General features: G+C 45.2%; 1 protein-coding gene across 2 annotated transcripts in view; it reads right to left on the bottom strand.

Annotated features, from left to right (window-relative positions):
- Nucleotides 1–22,331, bottom strand: part of nhsl3 (NHS like 3) — a 53,862-nt gene extending 31,531 nt beyond the window's left edge. The window contains exons 1-2 of one of the 2 annotated variants that reach the window (XM_080787475.1): nucleotides 22,211–22,331; nucleotides 20,528–21,031 (exon numbers count right to left, since the gene is read on the bottom strand). In XM_080787475.1, coding sequence (XP_080643601.1) covers nucleotides 20,528–20,762 — 235 coding nt within the window. In that variant the 5' untranslated portion in view covers nucleotides 20,763–21,031; nucleotides 22,211–22,331. Of the gene's footprint in view, nucleotides 1–7,249; nucleotides 7,864–20,527; nucleotides 21,032–22,210 lie in introns of those variants that run through there. The other variant, XM_080787476.1, reaches the window with a different exon arrangement.
- Between the last annotated feature and the right edge of the window lie 330 nt (nucleotides 22,332–22,661).

The raw sequence follows: 22,661 nt of genomic DNA, 5'->3' as shown, positions 1-22,661 counted from the left end.
GTTTTGGCTAAAGAAAAGAAGCTCAGTAGCAAACAAACAACAGAGTCTTATGATATTCACGTTTTTCTCAACAAACTACACCCAAATCAAAGCACTTGATGTTTTAATACACACACCCAATGAATATCACTAAAAGAAAACGGTTAGTGTCGCGATATTAATGTCTTGAACGAAATATAATATATAGTGTGACACTGGCAAATCTGACAAGGGAACCCATAACTCACTTCCTGGTCGCAGAGTTTAGCTGGCACGCTATTTGGTGTACAAATTGACCTTTGCTACAGCAATGCGCGAGTAGGGCCGTCTACTTGACGACATGTGCATGCTGCTGATGGTTCCTACGTGCTCTGTGATCAAAGCGGGGGATATATATCTTATATTCCTCTGCACAGTGAGGACAGTTATGAGCAGGTAATATGAAACATCTGGCCGAGCCATCTGCCGTATGGCATGACTTCACAAAACCTCTGAAGGCCTCCATACTCAGGAATGAAAGAATTACTCTGTGTGTGTGTGTGTGTGTGTGTGTGTGTGTGTGTGTGTGTCTGTGTGTCTGTGAATCTGTGACCACATGCATATTAAGTAAAGTGAGTTCAGGGTGAGCTAATCTCGTCTACTGTATATAAACCACACTGTGTTGATGCCCGCTCACAGCAGTGGGTGAATGTGTGTCTTTGTGCTTTGTGGAGTTCAGAAGGCTAACCCCCCCCCTCCCTGCCTGCACACTACATTGTTGCGTCATGCTGTAAATATACAGCGCATCTGTGCGACGCGACGCATTGTGAGCTTGTAGATCGGCCATTTTCAAAACAATTTTAATAGTGATGCACCGAATATTCGGCCGCAGAAAATATTCGGCAGAAAATGGCTAAATATGCATTTTCGGCCTATTCGGTTTCGGCCTAAATAGGCAGAAAATATATCACCGAATAGTGTATGCAATTAATGCATTCAAAGAGCTGAATAAATGTTTTATGGATCCATAATAGTGATTATTATTTAAGTAAAGTTTTGCCATAACCATAACATAACATTTGTAGAATCAAACTCAGGTTAATGGGTTAAGTGAGGATACTAAAACAGCGATATTCAGTTAAACTCCATACCAATTATACTGTGCGGGTGTAGGTATGTTAAGTGATAACCACTTTCAACATGGCATTATAGGCAAAAGCTTTCTAAATCTTTAAAAATTTCCAAACATCTACAAGCTTGTAGGTCAACAATCTTTGCTATTTGTTGTACAACAAAGTATATAGTGCTTAAGTGGCATTCTGGACTAGACCTGTCTGGCTGGAAACATTGTGGTTGCAAGGACTGCATTTCTGACCTTTCAGATACAGGACTGTGTCACAGTCATTACCAGGTGATTGAGAGATTATATATTCTGTACTTACTCTGTATAAACATACTATTTTAACTAGTGATGCTAGTGATTCAGCCGCAGAAAATGTTCGGCAGAAAATGGCAAAAAATTCATTTTAGGCCTATTCGGTTTTGGCCCGAATAGGCATAAAATATATCACCGAATAGTGTATGCAATTAATGCATTCAAAAGGGCTGAATAAATGTTTTATGGGCCCATAATAGTGAGTATTATTTAAGTTAAGTTTTGCCATAACCATTTATTTTGCCATAAATCAGGTAGCTTTAAGGTACGGTTCGGCCAACTGTTTCCTATATTCGGTATTCGGTTTCGGCCAAGAATTAAAATTTCGGTGCATCCCTAAATTTTAATACATACAGACACAATGACCAGTTTTCCTTTTGGTACATTTTGATTCCAATACGTGTGTACTTTTCCAGCACATAAAGTAGTACATTTTGAAGTCCGGACTTTTACCTGTACCAGAGTATTTCTATATCAACATATCAAACATTTGAGTACTTTTTTCCACCACTGTGTGCGCGAGCAATTCCGCCTTCGCATGCCCAGGGAAAACCTCCTCCTCCTTTCCTGAGGATAAATCACTCAACGACACATGGCAGGGTTTAACTAATTGAAATCAGTCCCTCTGGGCACGCTCTCAGGTGTGGAAACGGGCTCTCGCTGAAGGGACCGACTTGGCACATGATATCTGCAGTGAGCAGAACGTCTGTCAGCGCGAGCAGGTCATTAGCCCATTGTTTCGTTTTCACAATGCACGCGTACACAGTGACTTTCATGATGACACCAGCAAAGAGATATTTCCGAGTGGAGATCAAATTGGCCAGCTGGTGGATGTACTATACACCGTAATACAGACTTCTACAGCATTATGCTGTTACAGGATACCGTTTTTTGAGCGGCGTGCACCGCTCCAATAACTGGCTGTGTGTTTCTCTATGTATGTCCGTTAACACAGCTGCAATACTGCTGGTGACCTGAAGTCTCTCACACACACACACACACACACACACACACACACACACACACACACACACACACACACACACACACACACACACACACACACACACACACACACACACACACACACACACACACACACACACACACACACACACACACACACACACACACACACACACACAGATTCACAAAAAGGCTTTGTCAACCCTAATCTCCTGTTCCTCCCTAGCAGCTCTGCCCTGGCCTTTATCAAAGACCTTTGGAGGGATAACACAGCACACAGTGCACCTGCAGATAGCCTTCCAACTTCTACATCAGTGATAATCACCCTCTTTAATTTAATTTAGCCTTCTGGCTCCAATGGAAAGAGACTCACTCCCAATCTTCTGCCGTAGTCTGAAAACCCATCTCTTCAGACTCCATCTTAGCCCGTAGCACTTGCCTTAGAACTTGCCCTATAGCCTCGACGACCTTACAGACGTATGCGAAGGCTAAACTTATATCATTTAGATAGCATTGCATGTAGACATAGCACTCCATAGTGTATACTCTATACAGATTCACTGTACAAATATTCTACTGGCAGATGTTGGGTTCATAGCTTGCTTATGCTTCTGGATCACTATGTATTTGATGTATTACCATTACCATGTGTTGTTCTCACTTACTGTAAGTGGGTCTGGATTAAGATGGGGGCCCCTGGGGGCCCACAGACTCCATGTAAAGAAGTACTGCTCGAAAAGGAAGGCAACGTGGTAACAAATCAAAGCAGTATCAGCAGCAGTGACACTCTTGCACTACGTGTCCTGCTTTCTTCACTCTTATCTCATTTCCTTTTTCAACAGACACCATCACGCGCACACACACACACACACACACACACACACACACACACATTTTATTTCTCAAACCTTCCCACATACTCTAATTGTTACTTTATAAAGTTTTAGAGCAGTGTTGTTACACTCAACTAAAGTGAACACAAAGATCAGCACATTCTGTGAAAGCCGGAAAGTGACTGTGTACGGTATGTGTGTGTGGGTACGTGTGTGTTGGGGGAGTATGGGTGACCATGCGTAAGGAGACAGGCTGGAATGTAGGAATGCATTCACACCCCAAGTTTCTGAATAAACTGGCCTGGCCTTGAATGAAGCAGTTAATACAGGAGAGATCCCCTTGTCTTCATTAAAATGAAGACAAGGACACACACACACACACACACACACACACACACACACACACACACACACACACACACACACACACACACACACACACACACACACACACACACACACACACACACACACACACACACACACACACACACACACACACACACACACACACACACACACACACACACACACACACACACACACACACACACACACACACACACACACACACACACACACACACACACACACACACACACACACACACACACACACACACACACACACACACACACACACACACACACACACACACACACACACACACACACACACACACACACACACACACACACACACACACACACACACACAGCGTGTTCCTGAACTCAGGACGAACAAAGTGATGTTCCGATAAGGGACTTTTCTCCCCTGGCCGGTCTGGTTTGGCTCTGTGTATAGCTGTGTGTGTGTGTGTGTGTGTGTGTGTGTGTGTGTAGCAGAGTGCTCGTGCTGCATAACTACATGTCATTAACAGGACAACAAGGAACGGTTCACTGGGGTCACCTGTTCCCATGGAAACCATTATAGCATCATCATCCACCACTGGATGAGACATTCCATCGCCGACGAGACCAATATAAGGAAATAAAATACGTGTTCACATTTGAAAATATAAAATAAATAATCAAGATTATATACTTAGGCTTTGAATTAGACTAGCCAAAATTCTGATATATATATATATATATAGCACACACACACACACACACACACACACACACACACACAATGGATGAACCAGCAGCAGTGCGTGGGAAGGTACAGACACTGTGTCAGTGTGACTGTGTGTCCAACCTGTTTGTCTGCTGTCTGGTACACTTCAACAACACAATGGACCCCATGCCATTAGCACTGTTTTCATCATGCATGCCATGCAGGTAGGAGGACACTCTCTTACACAATCACAGACACTTACAAGTAAAGGTCCTTGAGTAAAAAGTACAGAAGTATTGGCTTCAAGATGTACTTAAAGTACCCAAAGTAAAAGTACTCATTGTGCAGGATGTCCCATTTCAAGTTTTCAAAATGTATAAACATGTTTTGAAAGTACTAGCCGATCTACAAGCTCGATTTTCAAATGGGCAAAATGTATATAGGGCTGAAGTTTAATGTACGTTTTGTAATAATAATCAAAGTAACTAATGTTTTCAAATAAATGTAGTGGAGTAAACCACTGATCATATAGAATCACACGTAAACACACACACTGTTGAGCTGCAGTGAACCGTATGACTGGAAACATTATCAGTGAATTATCTAACTTGGCTATGTTTCACAATTGTGTTTTTAAAATAAAACACCACGCACACGCACGCATGCACAACGTTGTGCGCACACACACACACACACACACACACACACACACACACACACACACTTTGTGAGGACAAACTACTGTGTTAAAACCCTCTCACAGCACAAAACCCTCTGTCAGCAGAAGGAACAACCTACCGGAACAACTACAAAGACAACACTTTTGAAGACTCACTATCTCACTCACACAACGTGCACGCACGCACCTTTCTGCAGACTTGTGCAATAAGAAGCTGACCTGGAGCTGACTAAGGTAGAGTCAGCATGGGAATATTGTCCTCCTGCTCCTGAATTCAGATTAGGGTCGAACTAACGCACGCACGCCCTAAAGAAAAAGAGATGGTCCGCACAATCATTTATTAACAGAGCGTTTTCTTTGACTTTCTTTGACTTCTGGTCCCCTCAAAGAGGATTATACTGTATGTGGATACAACAACAAAAACCTCAAGGAACACAAGGAAATTCCCCTACAGCGGTGCGTCCTGTTGAATCTCTTCAAAGTATAGTCCAAAACCATAAATAAACCACCCCTTCACTCCACAGTGAATCCTCTAAATAAACATCCAGCCTAGCCGTGCCATCAGAACCTATCAACACATCCACCCCCTACTACTGTCTGTCACTCAGAGCAGCCAAAACACCCGCAGCTACAGACAGGAGCATGCAGCTACAGACAGGAGCATGCAGCTACAGAGTACAGACAGGAGCATGCAGCTACAGACAGGAGCATGCAGCTACAGACAGGAGCATGCAGCTACAGACTGGAGCATGCAGCTACAGAGTACAGACAGGAGCATGCAGCTACAGACAGGAGCATGCAGCTACAGACAGGAGCATGCAGCTACAGACTGGAGCATACAGCTACAGACAGGAGCATGCAGCTACAGACAGGAGCACGCAGCTACAGACTGGAGCACGCAGCTACAGACAGGAGCATGCAGCTACAGACAGGAGCATGCAGCTACAGACAGGAGCACGCAGCTACAGACAGGAGCATACAGCTACAGACAGGAGCACGCAGCTACAGACAGGAGCACGCAGCTACAGACTGGAGCACGCAGCTACAGACAGGAGCATGCAGCTACAGACAGGAGCATGCAGCTACAGACAGGAGCACGCAGCTACAGACAGGAGCATACAGCTACAGACAGGAGCATGCAGCTACAGACAGGAGCACGCAGCTACAGACAGGAGCACGCAGCTACAGACAGGAGCATACAGCTACAGACAGGAGCATGCAGCTACAGACAGGAGCACGCAGCTACAGACTGGAGCACGCAGCTACAGACAGGAGCATGCAGCTACAGACAGGAGCATGCAGCTACAGACAGGAGCACGCAGCTACAGACAGGAGCATACAGCTACAGACAGGAGCACGCAGCTACAGACAGGAGCATGCAGCTACAGACAGGAGCACGCAGCTACAGACAGGAGCATACAGCTACAGACAGGAGCATGCAGCTACAGACAGGAGCACGCAGCTACAGACAGGAGCACGCAGCTACAGACAGGAGCATACAGCTACAGACAGGAGCATGCAGCTACAGACAGGAGCACGCAGCTACAGACTGGAGCACGCAGCTACAGACAGGAGCATGCAGCTACAGACAGGAGCATGCAGCTACAGACAGGAGCACGCAGCTACAGACAGGAGCATACAGCTACAGACAGGAGCATGCAGCTACAGACAGGAGCACGCAGCTACAGACAGGAGCATGCAGCTACAGACAGGAGCATGCAGCTACAGACAGGAGCACGCAGCTACAGACAGGAGCATGCAGCTACAGACAGGAGCATGCAGCTACAGACAGGAGCATGCAGCTACAGACAGGAGCATGCAACTCATACTGTACTTCGAACCAGCCGTTCCCTCCAGTAGTGTTGATTTAGTCGAAAAATATTCGTCGATTTCACTGAGGAAAACTAAGTAAAAACGAAATAAAAACTAAGCTATATATGAGGACTAAAACCTATGACTAAATATGCTGACCATTTCGTCAACTAATAAAAAGTAGACTGAAATGTTAGGGAGAAGAGAGAACTAAAAGGCACGTCACATTATGTTTGGTTGCGTGCTGAAAAAAAGCAGATCTACAAGCTCACAGTGCATCACAGCGCGCCGTGTTGTGAGCTTGTAGATCTGCTATTTTCAGCATGCAGCCAACTTTAAAATCAGTCATTACAGCACCATCAAAGCCCATTTAGTTGACTAAAATCTTATGACAGTTAGTCGTCCTAAAACTAGACTAAACACTAAAACATTTCAGTTGACTAAAGTGTGACTAAAACTACATTTTCTGTCTGTCAAAACCGCCTCTGTCATCATCATCTCGTGTACCTGCTTTCAGCTTGTCCGGCCGGCCGAACAGCCAGAAAAAGCCTACAGGGCTTTTGGGGCTGGGGGTGGCTGGGTGGTGTGAAGAGCCTTTCTTCTTCTCCTCCACCTGCACCAGCTTCTTCTTGTGCACGCTGTTCCCCATGTCTGCAGGGGGGGGGGGGGGGGGGGGGGGTAGTGCTAATCCGTTCACCCCCCGTTAGTGGGGGTCCACCACCATCCCGGGGATCAAGAGGTGTCCATACATCACATCTGGATGGTTTGTGTCGCCTCTGCTGGTGCTTCCCGTCTTCTCCCCCAGTCCCTACACTCACTCAGTCCTACACTGACACACACACACACGCAGTCGAGAAGGAGCCAAACCCTAGCAGATCTCACGCCTCAGACGCCTACAGTATATACTCCTTCTGGCTGAATCGGGAACCCTGGTTTGTGCACGCACACGCGCGCGCGCTCATCCCGATGTAGAGTAACATCTAAAGAGCCACTGACCTCGTTTGAATATGATTGACTGTCAAAATGCGTACACACACAGACACACTCTGTTTGTTGCTTGTCCCAGCCCTGTACATCCAGCCGCTGAAGCGAAGGCAGAGTCCACACTGAGAAACTCACTACTACACCACACGTACGTGTGTGTGTGTGTGTGTGTTATTGAGCATGTGTGAGTGAGTGCCCCTCCCACTCTCTCCTCCTCCGGACGCTGTACAGTATATAGCTGAGCGAGTGCACGCACACACACACACACACACACACACACACACACACACACACACACACACACACACACACACACACTCTCATTATCCATCATTGTTATTATCGTTATCATTTAGGTCATCAGATATTTCCCAATCTCTTTCATTCTCTCTCTCGCTTATTTGGTGACTCACTGACTCACTTCCTGCTGCCTGATTGTGTTGTGACTTTAACGGCATTAACCAGTTGTCTTCACGACAGCATTATAAACACAGGTGTGACAGATCCTGTCAACACAACGAGATATAGGAGCAAACACATACTGCTATATTATTCATACATTCTCTTGCTCTCTTGCACAGACTCACGCGCACGCACACGCACTCTCTTTCTCTCTCTCACAGACACGCACGCACACACGTGTGTGCGTGTGACACACAGCTGTCGAAAACAGAGTAAGTTTATGTTAGGGAATGTTGTGTGTGCTCAATAACAGCACTGTCTTGTACCTCCAATTACAATTTAGTAGAATTTCCCTGTAAGTGCTACAAAGTGACTATAATATATATCAGATTAGACAAAGTATCTATCCAAAATAAATAAATATCTATTTACTATTTACATCACACAGTCGCTCCCACACATAGGGTCAATGAATCTCACTTGAATCCATCCAACCGTCCATCTTCAACCGCTTATACGTAGTCGGGTTGCGGGGGAAAGAGCTGGATCACAGAGGTGGATCACTTTAATCCTTCTAAAATAAAATGAAAAAGGCTACTTGTTGCCTACTGCAGTGCAACAAGCACCAACTCTACTGTCCGATCTGGAAAAATGACACCTGTCAGCACCTTGTCCTTGACATGACAACACTATCCCAATGCACATGCACACGCACACACATGCATACACACAAAACATGCATGGAGACATGTACTGTCTCCACATACCGTACATTAATTCACACACACACATTTAAAAGTTGTAGTATAGAGAGTACACTAGTATGCAGAAACACGCAAATCCTCCCACCCCCACACGCATAAAAAAGCAACAACGAAGAGTCAGACAGACAGACATTGTTTGCTGTATGCCCTAAAAGGAAATACTGAGGTTGATTTAGGCATCATTGCAATGCAACACAGAGATGCAACACAGAGAAGACCAAGGCATTCCAGCGGTGGTTCTATAAGCAGCACGGTGATGGAAGCAGGAAGAGCTCAGGGCAACGTTCACACACAGCGAGCATTTCCAGAGAGAGAGCGTGTGCAACGTCATGCCACACTGGGATGAGGTGTGAAATGATACATATACAGTATTTGTTTTTGTCACCCTTTCATAGCTTTCAGCCACTTTCGACCTGTGGCGGTCTGTATATTTGGGCATGTCAGGTCAACATTTTCAAAGATTCTCAAAAACTTTCAATAATGAGCCGATTCACAATTACAGCTCACGGCACATACTGTATAGCAACACTCAAGGCTATGATAGGTCAGTCTATAGCGTATAGCACCACTCAAGGCTATGATAGGTCCCCCCCCCCTTCACCTATCTCTATCTCTCTCATTAGCAGGCAACAGTGCAGCACTATCCCTCTCTCTGTTTCTGGCACAACAGCGCCCCTACTGGTACTCGGTCATATACTGGTGCTCATTAACGTCACATAGGTGGGTGAACAACACACGGAACAACACACGGACACAGACATTGCTGTTCCTTGGAGTGGTTGCACCACTCAAAAATACATCGCATGGATGCACCTGGGACGTATCCTCAGTGATGTATCCTGAGGTCAACAGGGTTTCGGGTCTTCCAACATCATACCCCTCACTAGGGCAAAACCAGGGCCACACAATCCGTTGGAACTACTCCAGAACTACTCTGCCAGGGCTGGGAGGTACACTTCTGGCTCTGTGGGTTGTCTCCTGTCCGGGCCCCTCCTACGTCTCACCAGGTCCACTCCTGCTCCCACCAGGCTCAGGACCTGTGCGTTGCACCAGAGTCCCAGCACCAGACACTTCATTCAGGAGTGGTGGGCAATGGTTCCGCAGGGAAATGGTGCTGCTGCGGCTCCGCTTGCTGCTTGCATAGCCCTCCTAAAGGCCTCACCGAGGGCTGTTGGGCTTCCTCCTCACGGAGGACACAGGCTGGGGTGCTAACCCATACTGCTCACCCGGGTGCCGTCTACATTCCGGCTGTCACCCGTCTCTCCGGTGGTCACCAGTCTATTCCTATGAGTCACTATAAATAGAAAGTTTGGCAGTATAAAGTATAAAATAGCTCTCAAGTGGTTTCAAGCGCATTCCTTCCCCCTTGCATCTCATGACTTCATACATATTTAATGAAGAAATATCTATTAGCATTAGATCTAGAGCACCAGAACCATGTGATGACTCCACACAGAGACGTCGCCTAGCCTGTGATTAATCGGGGTCTGTCCCACACTGATGATGTCATGACCTCTACTGTCAATCAGTGGCAGGGCGACCCTGCTCCCGTAGCCCGTCAAATAAAACGAGGTCAGGCTGGAGAGATTCTTAAAGGGCGCAGAGAGAGAGAGGGAGAGACACGGAGAGAGAGAGAGAGAGAGAGAAGAGAGAGAGAGAGAGAGAGAGAGAGAGAGAAAGAGAGAGAGAAGAGAGAGAGAGAGAGAGAGAGAGAGAGAGAGAGAGAGAGAGAGAGAGAAAGAGAGAGAGAGAGAAAGAGAGAGAGAGAGAGAGAGAGAGAGGGAGAGAGGGAGAGAGAGAGAGAGAGAGAGAGAGAGAGAGAGAGAGAGAGACGGAGGAAGGAGAAGAGCCATACTGTAATTGAAAACATCATATTAGGACGTACAGTATGTGCACTGCATGGAGTGACAGAGAGAGGTTAAAGGATGGGGATGAGCAGCGGGTTCAGTGATAGTTACAGCAGGTGCTCCCACCAAGCAGGGTTGGAAAAAATACTCACATTTGTTACTTAAGTAAAAGTATCAATACATAGAAATACACCGTTACAAGTAAAAGGCCTGAATTCAAAATTGACTTTAGGAAAAGTGCAAAAGTAGTGGCATCAAAATGTAGTTAAAGTACCAAAAGTAGAAAGTATACTCACTATGCAGATTCAAATGAATATAATTTTTTTGAAAATGGCTGATCTCACAATGCTTTACAGTACTTAAGTAAATGTACTTAGTTACTTTCCACCACTGAGTAAAAGGATGGGGGATGTGAGGAAGCAAACAGCCGAGGGTTCGCTACACTATAGATGTCTCTGCTGTGGGGAAGAAACCACCTTTAACTCCAAAACCTTTGTTTTGCCTCATCAAAGTTGGTGCTGTGACTTTATATATTGTCAATTGCTTCCATGAGAGGGGGAGAGGTGCTGGAGTTAGCTGCTTTAGCAGACAGTGTGAGGGTCCATTGGAATTGAGAGGTTTTGTCAGAAGCGCTTTTTGCTACTTTTCATTGGATCAATATTTTCGAAACAACACACAGACGTAAACAGTGTTCAATATTCACAGATTTATGCAAAATCACCATTATGTGACACCATCACATAATCAGCTCCATCGCAACCCTGTGACACCATCACATAATCAGCTCCATCTCAACCCTGTGACACCATCACATAATCAGCTCCATCTCAACCCTGTGACACCATCACATAATCAGCTCCATCTCAACCCTGTGACACCATCACATAATCAGCTCCATCTCAACCCTGTGACACCATCACATAATCAGCTCCATCTCAACCCTGTGACACCATCACATAATCAGCTCCATCTCAACCCTGTGACACCATCACATAATCAGCTCCATCTCAACCCTGTGACACCATCACATAATCAGCTCCATCTCAACCCTGTGACACCATCACATAATCAGCTCCATCTCAACCCTGTGACACCATCACATAATCAGCTCCATCTCAACCCTGTGACACCATCACATAATCAGCTCCATCTCAACCCTGTGACACCATCACATAATCAGCTCCATCTCAACCCTGTGACACCATCACATCACCAGCAGCGACATGATCGTGGTCACTCTGATGATGGTGAACAGTCAAGACAGGGGGCTGCCGCCTGCTGCTGCTGCTGCTGAGATGAAACGACACTACAGACAGATTTACTGACAGAAACAGAGAGTCAGGCAGGCAGGGGGAGGGAGAGAGATGGAGGATTTATGGCCTCTCGTTTTTTCCAAGACTAGAATCGATCTGTAATTTAAAGAGAGGGAGGAGTGTGTGTGTGTGTGTGTGTGTGTGTGTGTGTGTGTGTGTGTGTGTGTGTGTGTGTGCGAGCAACAGCGAGCTCGCATGTGTGGTCTGTCTGTCTGTTGGTGTGTATGACAGACAGAAAGAGATAAACAGTCCATTGAAAACGTAAATGGGCGCTCATGAAAATGCTCACAGATGCCGGTCCATTATGCTCAGCTCCATCTCAACCACACCCATTGCTACTATAGAGGGCTATCAGGGCATGCTAGCACATCCATTACACAGTTATAGGAGATTCAGACTGATTGCTAGGAGTTTGTGTGTATTGTGTGTGTCAGTGGTGCCGAGCTGTCTCTGCACTTGACAAGTGAGCCATCGCACACATGTATGCGTCAAACATGCTCTAGATACATCCGAGTGTGTGTGTGCACGTGCACACATTTATTTGTGTGCATGTCACCAAGCCACGGTATCATTTTTCAGGAAATAGATATTACAGGCTGTAATACAGTAATACAGGGGACATGGATAAGGAGGTGGTGGTGAGTCCAATGAGAGCATGTACAGTATGTGTGTGTTCTGAAGGCATGCAAATAATGCATGTACTGTACAGCATGCGTGTGTGTGTGCACATACTGTCAAAAGCTGCTGAATAAAGGAATGTGGTTGTCAGGAATTCTACACCCGTTTGCTTACTGGACTGTGGTGTGTGTGTGTGTGTGTGTGTGTGTGTGTGTGTGTGTGTGTGTGTGTGTGTGTGTGTGTGTGTGTGTGTGTGTGTGTGTGTGTGTGCGTGTGCGTGTGCGTGTGCGTGTGTGTGTGTGTGTGTGTGTGTGTATGTGTGCATGCGTGCGTGCATCATGTGTCAAGCATAGGCCTTGGGGGCTCATTTACAGGAACCTGAACTAGATTCTTTAAGAATGTCGAGTCACATCTGTGATTTCAATTCATGAACTGTGTCACTGCCATCCTTCCATTGTGTCTTCCTGGCCTGGCCTGGCTACAGATATCACACTTATCTCACTCTAAATCCAAAATGCAGTGAAAGCTCTTCAAAACCACATCCCTGTTCCAAACTCTGCAAATAACTACCCAGCACTGACCTCGTGTGGCATATCAGTGCTATGACAGAGCAAGAAAATCCATCCACTTATTTTAGGGAAACAATGAATCATGGTAGGTGCAATGATGTAAACTTTGCTAGACCACAGATGAATGGGGTAAAATGTGCAGAAATAGCAGGATGTCACATTAGATTTATAATAAATTAAATAGAAATACAGTTGTGGTCATAAGTTGTGGCTTCTTCAAAACAGCTGCCATTTACATCAATGTCTGCCCAGAATTATTGTACTTTTGGTGAAATGTGTATGTGTGTAATATATTACATGTAAGAAATCTTGACAGCCAAATTAGAATCACTTCATCACTCTATCAATTACACACCTCATGAAGCCTTGAATTCATGTCGATGCTTTAGTTTTTGTCGGATTCCTAAACCAATAATTGTCCTAACGGACAGTCTGCCATTCATCAAATTATTTTTGGGGGGGAAATACTCCTTAGAGTGGATACCTGTGCCAATGAAATTAAATTCCCCAGGTGTTCGCGCTCATGAGATTAGGACGGACGTGAAGTCACAGTGACCTTGGACATCAATACAAATAATAATAATAACTTTAAAAAGTTACATTGATGGGTCAAAGTGGATGTTTGTGGCAAACTTGACAGAATTCCTGGTGGAAAGTAAGTAGGTACATTCACTTAAGTACTATTTGTATTTTACTTGAGTATTTCCAATTTCCAATACATTTACTTCTACTCCACTACATCTCAGAGGCAAATATCTATTTGAAAACTTTAGTTACTTTAATTATTATTTATTATTAATTATACACATACATTATCCACTTCATGCCTTATATACATAACGTCCATTTGAAATATCAAAAGATATTTTATACATTTGAAAACAAATTTTGATGCCAATACTTTTGTACTTTTAGTCAAGTAAAACAATGTAATACTTTGAATACTGCTGATGTCATATGTTCGTTCAGGAGAATACTTGAATACTTTGAATACTGCTGATGTCATATGTTCGTTCAGGAGAATGGGACGGACAGTCTGATGTCATATGTTCGTTCAGGAGAATGGGACGGACAGTATGATGTCATATGTTCGTTCAGGAGAATGGGACGGACAGTATGATGTCATATGTTCGTTCAGGAGAAAGGGACGGACAGTCTGAGACATACATATAAGCACAGTGGTGGAAAAAGTACCTAAATGTTTTACTTAAGTGAAAGTATCAATACATACTGCAATATACTGTAGAACAAGTAAAAGTCCAGAATACAAAATGTGCTTGAGTACAAAGTAAAAGCACAAAAGCATTGGTATCAAAATATACTCAAAGTACAAAAGTAAAGTAAGTAAAGTAAAGTAAGTAAATCATTATGCATATGTCCCATTTCACACATTTTCAAAAAAATCTTTTGAAAATAGCCTGATCTTTCAAATGGCCTAAATGTATGTTTTGGAATACCGCAATAATCAAAATCTACAAAGTGACTATAGTAACAAAAGTTTTCAAATAAATAAAGTGGAGTAAAAGTGCAATATTTGTCTCTGAGATGTATAGAGAGTGGAAGTAAAAGTCTTGGAAAATTGGCAAAATCAAGTAAAGTACACATACCTAAGTACAGTACTAAGTAAATGTTAAGTAGCCTTAGTTACTTTCCACAACTGCATAGGCATGTACAACAGACAGTACACAATCACATGGATGGAAAACATATACGTCTGCGGCATGTTGCTGGCGGATCTGCACTCAGCTTATATCCTCCACAGCTGTATCAGATAAACAGTGCTCAACAGGTGTATCTAGTACTTATGGTTACATAATGGCAGCCGCCGCCCCCCCACCACCACCACGCACGCACACACGCACCCTCTCTCTTTAGGGAAAAATCACTGTAGTGTAGTGTGCACAGTCAGTCACCCACTCCCCTCAGTCCCACACTGATGTCTCCCAGCTGCCTGAGTCTCCACATCAAACACACTTCTCAACGCGTCTCATGAAACAAACCATTAGCTTTCATTCCATAAACAGTATACCTCTGGAAAAGAAACACCCGTGTTTGGAACACAGATGACAGTGGTTTCAATTAGCCCTGCCCATTTATAGTATAAGCATGTGCTTTGTGTGTGTGTGTGTGTGTGTGTGTGTGTGTGTGTGTGTGTGTGTGTGTGTGTGTGTGTGTGTGTGTGTGTGCGTGTGTGTGTGCGTGTGTGTGTGCGCGTGTGTGTGTATTGTATGTGTGTGAATAGTTGAATGTAATGCACAATCTATGTAAAGCGCTAAATACACCATTTATGATACCATTTATGTGAATGTGTGTATCTTATAACAACTTAAACCCTACATACTTTGTCTTCACCGTGCTGTTGCAAACGTTTGCCTAATTATGACATGATGCCCAGAATGGGGATGCTAGGGTATATGGGGTTCATTGGTTAGGTTAATGAAGCTAACTTTGCAACTACAATCCTCCCAGTTTTTTCTAGACTCTTGAGGGTGGGGTCAATAGGCTGTCATCGTGAACACAGAACTAGCTGGGGTCATGGCCTCATGCTATCATCTTCCATTCCGTGCTCTATCCCCCCCCCCCCCCCCCCCCCCCAAAACGCGTGTTAGAGATTAAACAACAAATAACAGCCAGAACCAGCAACTGCATTTACTTAATCACATGTGAAAAATGTGGTTTACAATATGTGGGAGAAACGGGTAAAACAATAGGTACTAGGCTGGGACGACACAGATACAATATTAACAATGCCAAAAAGACAACCACAAGATTTGTGCAACATTTCATGGCTCACGAAATTGAAGCTCTAAAATGCGCTGGACTTCAACACAATCCCAACTGGACAGTAGGACAACAGTGGATTAAGAACCTCCGGTCACAACATGTGTAGGCACAGTGCACTGAAGTTTTTTAATTCCCCCCCATCATCCCCTTGGAAGTGCAATGCCACTGTGGGAAAAAGGTGACAATGGCGACTGTAGGGTTTCGCTTTGTGACATCACGACAGAATCATTATGACCTCAACCTCTCGTGTCACCGTGCAGAAACAGACTGTCGTGCGCGCCTCGAAACGGCCCGTTGCCCGGGTGACGTTTACCTCCGGAGGCGGAGTGATGAATGGAGTGTTTCCAGGTATTCGTTTACACAGGTGAAATGACCTGCGCCCGTCTAAAGGCCAGGGGCACGGCGAGAGAGACAATGTGTGTGGCTGGAGAGCATTAAACATTCACGTCCCCTCCCTTTTTCTAGTCCGACACACGCCTTCTCTGCACTTCTCTCCACTGTACATTTGAAGTATTTTTACTTTACTTGAGTATTTCCAATTTACATTACTTTTACTTCTACTCCACTACATTTCAGAGGCAAATATTGTACTTTTACTCCACTACATTTATTAGAAAACTTTAGTTACTATAGTTACTTTGCAGATTTTGATTATTGTAACAAAACATGCATTACCCACTTCAGTACAATACATTTCGATCATTTGAAAGAAGCGGAATGACCTCATGCTTCCTTCTATGCATGAGGAGTCCAAGCTTCTTCTTTTCACCTGACAGGGGGGATTTTCCCCGGCCGGATGTAGCGCGTGGAAGGAACACGTTATTCCGACCAGTTCCTTTCCCCTCCATCAGGCACCCCGGCTGGCCATGGAGGGAGGTAGTTTAGAGACCAGGATTACTGCATGTTTTTGTGAGGGTACCTACCCTAGGGGACACAGGGGGAGAACATGCAAACTCCACACAGAAAGGCCCTTTCGCCAACCCCGCCCCCAGGACCTTCTAGCTGTGAGGCCACTCACACACTGTAGGCCTACATTTTGATGCCAATACTTCTCAAGTATACATTTTGAATTCCGGACTTTTACTTGTAACGGAGTATTTCTATATTGCAGTATTGATACTTTTACTTAAGTAAAACCTTGAAGTACTTTTCCCACCACTGCTTCTCTCTCCGTGTGCCTTCCTCCTCCTGGATGGCAGCGTGTGGCCTGTAATAGAGCGCTGTGTAAATTTAGAGCCAATTACCGAGGAGTGAACGCGCTGTTTACTCTTCCCCGTTGGTCTGTAATCTGCGCGCAAGCGAGGGCTTGGTGAACCCACACGTCGAGCGTTTATTCTGACACAGAATGAGGTTCTGTGTCTGCGTGTGTCTGACATAGTGAAATGCACGCTACAACAAGCGCACGCAGCAGTGAATGCGCACAAAGGCAGGCACACACACACACACACACACACACACACACATACACACTAGTGCATGGAATCCCGGGGATTGTGCTGAATGACCTCACAGCTGAAACAGCCAGTAGAACTGAAGATGGGGCTGTAACTGGACAAAGCAGGTAGTGGCAGAGGCTCTGTGCGTGTCTGTGTGTGTGTGTGTGTGTGTGTGTGTGTGTGTGTGCGTGTGTGTGTGTGGGGGGGGGGGTGATGTAATGAGTGCCAGTGTTGGGTCGGCGCCGTCCTAAGCCCTAGCAGTGTGCTTGTAGCACACAAACACAGAGATACTCTCTGACATGGGGGAACCGTGACACACACACACACACACACACACACACACACACACACACACACACACACACACACACACACACACACACACACACACACACACACACACACACACACACACACACACACACACACACACACACACACACACACACACGTTCGTGTGTAGGCTTAAACCATACTCTGACTACATAATAAGCAATTAAGATAAACACACCCACAATTGTACTGAATAGAGGCAGTTATAAGTAAACTGCAAACCAAATGAAAAACAGTAATATGCCGTAATGAGTAGGCAAAGAGAAGGGAGAGACCAAGAAAGAGGCAGAAATAGAGGTGTGTGTGCGTGCATGCGTTTTTGTGCTTCCATGAGTAGGTAGTTCATAGTGTGGTTGTGTGTTTGCACCCACGTGTACGTGTGTGTGTGTGTGTGTGTGTGTGTGTGTGTGTGTGTGTGTGTGTGTGTGTGTGTGTGTGTGTGTGTGTGTGTGTGTGTGTGTGTGTGTGTGTGTGTACTTGTGTGTGCGTGGATGTGTACGCGCATGTGTGTGTGTGCGTGTGTGTGTAGTTGTTGCTCTAATTAAAAAAGCATTGAGAGAGTGTTCCCTAAAAAAGAGTCCTCTCAAAGCTGAATGAAGCTTTGTGATTCAATGTAATCTCCTCTCTCCATCGCATAACTCTAGCCCAAGTCTGGCAACCTCTCTCTCTCTCTGCTCCCAGGAATCCAGCACATCAAAGAAGCGTATTTCTTTTCTTTTTCATATTAGAGGAATCTCTCTATAACTTACAGAGGGCACATTGCTGCTGGACAGCCCTATAGCTGCAGTCAGAGCTTAGCCAGTCTCCAGGAATGACAGCGCCAATGTAAATCTACCGCAAGAAACAGGACTACAATGCACGCAAAGCACCATGCACATAAAACCCTTAGCTGAATGCCGCGGTGCAGTCACCAAGCAGTAACAGTCAGACTCAAGCAAATGGGAACCATATAAAGTGTTCAATGTTCATTTATTTTTTATAGTCCGAGAGCAAACAAAATGAAACCAAATGGATCTGTGACTCTGACAATGTACATCTGTGTGTGTGTGTGTGTGTGTGTGTGTGTGTGTGTGTGTGTGTGTGTGGTGATTATACCACACGTGTTGTGTGGTAATAAAAAATAAGCAGGCAAAGAGGCAAAGTCTTGGTCTCGTCAGGTCGGGACGGCGAAGTCATCCGACGGGTTTTTATGAAGTGAACAAAGAGGAAAATAAAGGTTTTGATGTATTGTACGTCTCCTGGTGGGAACTGGCCTTTCTTGCTCTCTGTCTCATTATCTCTCTCTCTCTCTCTCTCTCCCTCTCTCTCTCCCTGACAAAGAGCAGTGAGGAAACCGGGAGGGAGTTCAGACAAGACGGCCTATTCACACACACGCAGGTGTGGAAAAACTCAATTAAACGGAACAACACAACATGAACAACTGACCTTGGTTGAATGAAAAGGACAAATCATCCCCTCAGATCAACTCACTGCTCTTTTTGTGTGTGTATGTATGTATGTATGTATATATATTTAAAATAATTGGACGACCCTGAAGAACGGACCACATGTTCTTGCAGAAAGGAGGTTAAAGTTCATGTGAAAGGTCATTGGGTCATATATAAATGTCTGCATCTGACAATAGGTTGTCTTCCGTGCATATTTTATTTTTAAATCTTTGCCATCTTTGTCCATCCATGTTAAAAACGACAATCAGTGGGAAACGTGAATATAAATAAATGTGTTTCCCATACATTCCTACATCTGATTCCACCACATTCCATGCCTGGGGAATATTAGCTTTATTTCGAGTTAATCTGTGTGGTTTGAGACAGAGTCACTGTCTATTATTTGTAGTCCTTGTAGACCTTGTGGAAGGCCACAATTCAAGACATAAAAAGGGATTTTGAAAGCCTCTTCCACGGGGAACAACTACAGACCACAGCCACAGCCACGCACTCATTTAAACATGGAAATTCAACAAAAGAGCATGAACTTGTGCTTCCAAGATTTGCTGGACAGAAGACAGAAAAGGCATAGCATTTGCATGTCTCGTGTCTCACACACACACGTACGCATCCACGTACGCACACGAGTATACGCGCACGCACGCACGCACGCACACACACACACACACACACACACAAGGAGAAAGGAGGGCAGCTTTAGAGATGGAAGAAAAACAGGAAGTGGCGATTGTGGGTAAATGTCTCTGTGCCACCAACCAAGCAAGTGCATCAGTACATTCAAGAGGGGGATTCGACCATTCAGACACAAAGAAAGATGTCCTCAAGATGACAACATTCACCTGAGTGACCTCACGATGACAACATTCATTTGAGTGACCTTTCTATGATTGTATAAAATACAACTGCAAATGACACACAAATTAGCCGCAATATCATCATGCCATCATAAACTAAACAAAATGATCATCCTGCCGAACACGCACAATAAGACAACTGTAGTGTCCACATTGCTCAAGTGAGTCATCCGTTTACCTCAAGTTGACCTTAATAGAGGAAATTCATTCTGCATTCAGGAGGAATTGGTAAACACTACTCTTATAACCATGGAGAGAGAGCCCAAACAGTCTGATATTTGGATGATCTCATGATGGTGATCAAGTGACAATGAGACCTTACCATCTTGTAGAGAGAGCAGAGGAGAAGATAGATAGATAGATAGATAGATAGATAGATAATCTTTATTGTCCCGAAGGACGGACAGACAGACAGATGTGGATCTTAACTCACCTTTCCCGGGGTCGTGGTGGTTGTGATATCCCAGCTTTGCCTCCGTCACTCCTATCCCAGAGCCGTTCAGGCCGTTGCCTGTGCTCTTCTTCTTGCGGCTGCCCTTCAGCCAGCCGAAGGCCTGCCCCAGGGAGCCGGCCTGCTTCCTCGGCCCGCGCTGGGCCTTCCCCTCCCGGGCTAGGATCTCAGAGATGTCCCTGGGTACCAGGTCACCCGCCGAGCTCCTCCGGGACATGCTGGGGTTACCCTGGGGGGTGGTACTGGTGGTGCTGGAGCTTGGTTCTTTGTCCCCGCCCGGCTTGTTGCTTTGGGTGGGCCACGGGGGGATCTGTATCCTCCCCCCCCCACCACCACCCCACCCTTACAGCTCTCGGGGTATACTGAGAAGTGGGAACCCCCTTTGTCCCCCTTTCTCTCTCGCTTGATTCAAACTGTTTCCCCGTCCGAAACCACCTGGGACAACATTAAGATCAGTCAGGTCAGGGAATGAAGGACGGCGGGGGGCTGGAAAGAAAGGAAAAAATAGGAAGGGGGGGGTCATTCATTTCTATATACAGTATCTGAATAAAACAACATTTCAAGGGACGATAGGCATTGCAATTACAATGGGGAGGATTCAGTCATTGCTAGTTTTTATACAACTGAGGCAGACGAGATGAGAGGGGAGGACAGAGGGAAAAAAAGGGAAAGGAGTGAAGAATGAAGCCAGGACCTGCGATGGCTGACTGAGCTTCAGTCTGCTGTTACAACACTGTATCAAACAACGTTCCCACATTCCCACACTGTCCTACTAAAAGTTCTCTCCCTCGCACGCCCCCACCTTCCTGCTTTCTATTCTTTCATTTGTGTGTGTGTCTGTAGCTAGGAAGCCCTATAGGACAGTACAGCCAGTACAGTGTCTGTGTGTGTGTGTAGTGTACAGTATGTGTGTAACATGTGGTTCACATCAGCAGAAACATGTGTAACAGTGAGTGTGAGTGTGTGTGTTGCGTGTGTGTGTGTTGCGTGTGCGTGTGTGTGTGCTGTTTCCACTGCACACATGTCCTTTTTGTTGCCCTGTTTATTATTATGTATTGTTGTTTTTGCCCTTGGTATTTTACTTTTTTTTAGTGTACAAGCACTTTGTTTCAACTCTGTTGTTTTAAACGTGCTAATCCAATAAAGTCGATTGGAATGGATTGTGTACTGTGAACGAGTCAGAACTGTTAAAGACATATACCCTAGATACAAATATACGGTAGATACACTGCATGGAAAACAGGCTAGTCATTGCTGCTAGTGAGCATGCTGAGCTGCTCTTCACTTTAAGAAGATGAAATCCATTTCCAGATTGTGGAAAAGGAAGACACACACACACACAAGCATGCACAGTGATACACTCATATACCCATAATGCACAAACACAAGCATGCACTCTCGCAGACAAGACACACACTACATGCACAAACTCTCTCTCTCACACACACACACACACACACACACACACACACACACACACACACACACACACACACACACACACACACACACACACACACACACACACACACACACACACACACACACACACACACACACACACACACACACACACACACACACACACACACACACCTCTACCCGTTTTCAATCGCTATAACAACGGAACCTTTCCATTTCAAAAACACAATTTGTACAACTTACTTGGGGGTGGACTCGCCTCGTCCTCTAGCTCAGGTCCGCACGCTTTTCTCTCTTTCTCTTACTCCCTCTGCGCTGCCTGTGTGTGTGTGTGTTTAGCAGTGTGAATGAAGCTCCATGCGCTCGAGGCAGACAGTCCCCTCCCTCCCTCCCTCCCTCCCTGGGTCAGGCCTCTCCTCCCACCTCTCACAGTACTGTCAGTGGTTGGCGGCGAGCTGAGCTCCACCAGCCTGGCCTCATCATACAGCAAACACCTGAGCTCCTGCATCAGCCTCGGTGGCAATTTGTTACCCCATTTTGACCTGAGATCAGATTCAAAAAATGTCTTCTACATCCTGACAGTTTTCTGAAAAAGCTATGTCAGTCTTTCTTCGATTTTTCAAAAGCTAAAGCATAACATAATGCTAACACCAAAAGGGGTTGAAGTGCACTCAGCATTGCCAGGCAGCTTCTT

Source organism: Protomyctophum bolini, assembly GCF_963924005.1.
Source record: "Protomyctophum bolini genome assembly, chromosome: 17".
Taxonomy (NCBI): Eukaryota; Metazoa; Chordata; class Actinopteri; order Myctophiformes; family Myctophidae; genus Protomyctophum; species Protomyctophum bolini.
The sequence above is the reverse complement of the archived record's forward strand: the minus strand, read 5'-3'. Positions and strand labels throughout refer to the sequence as shown.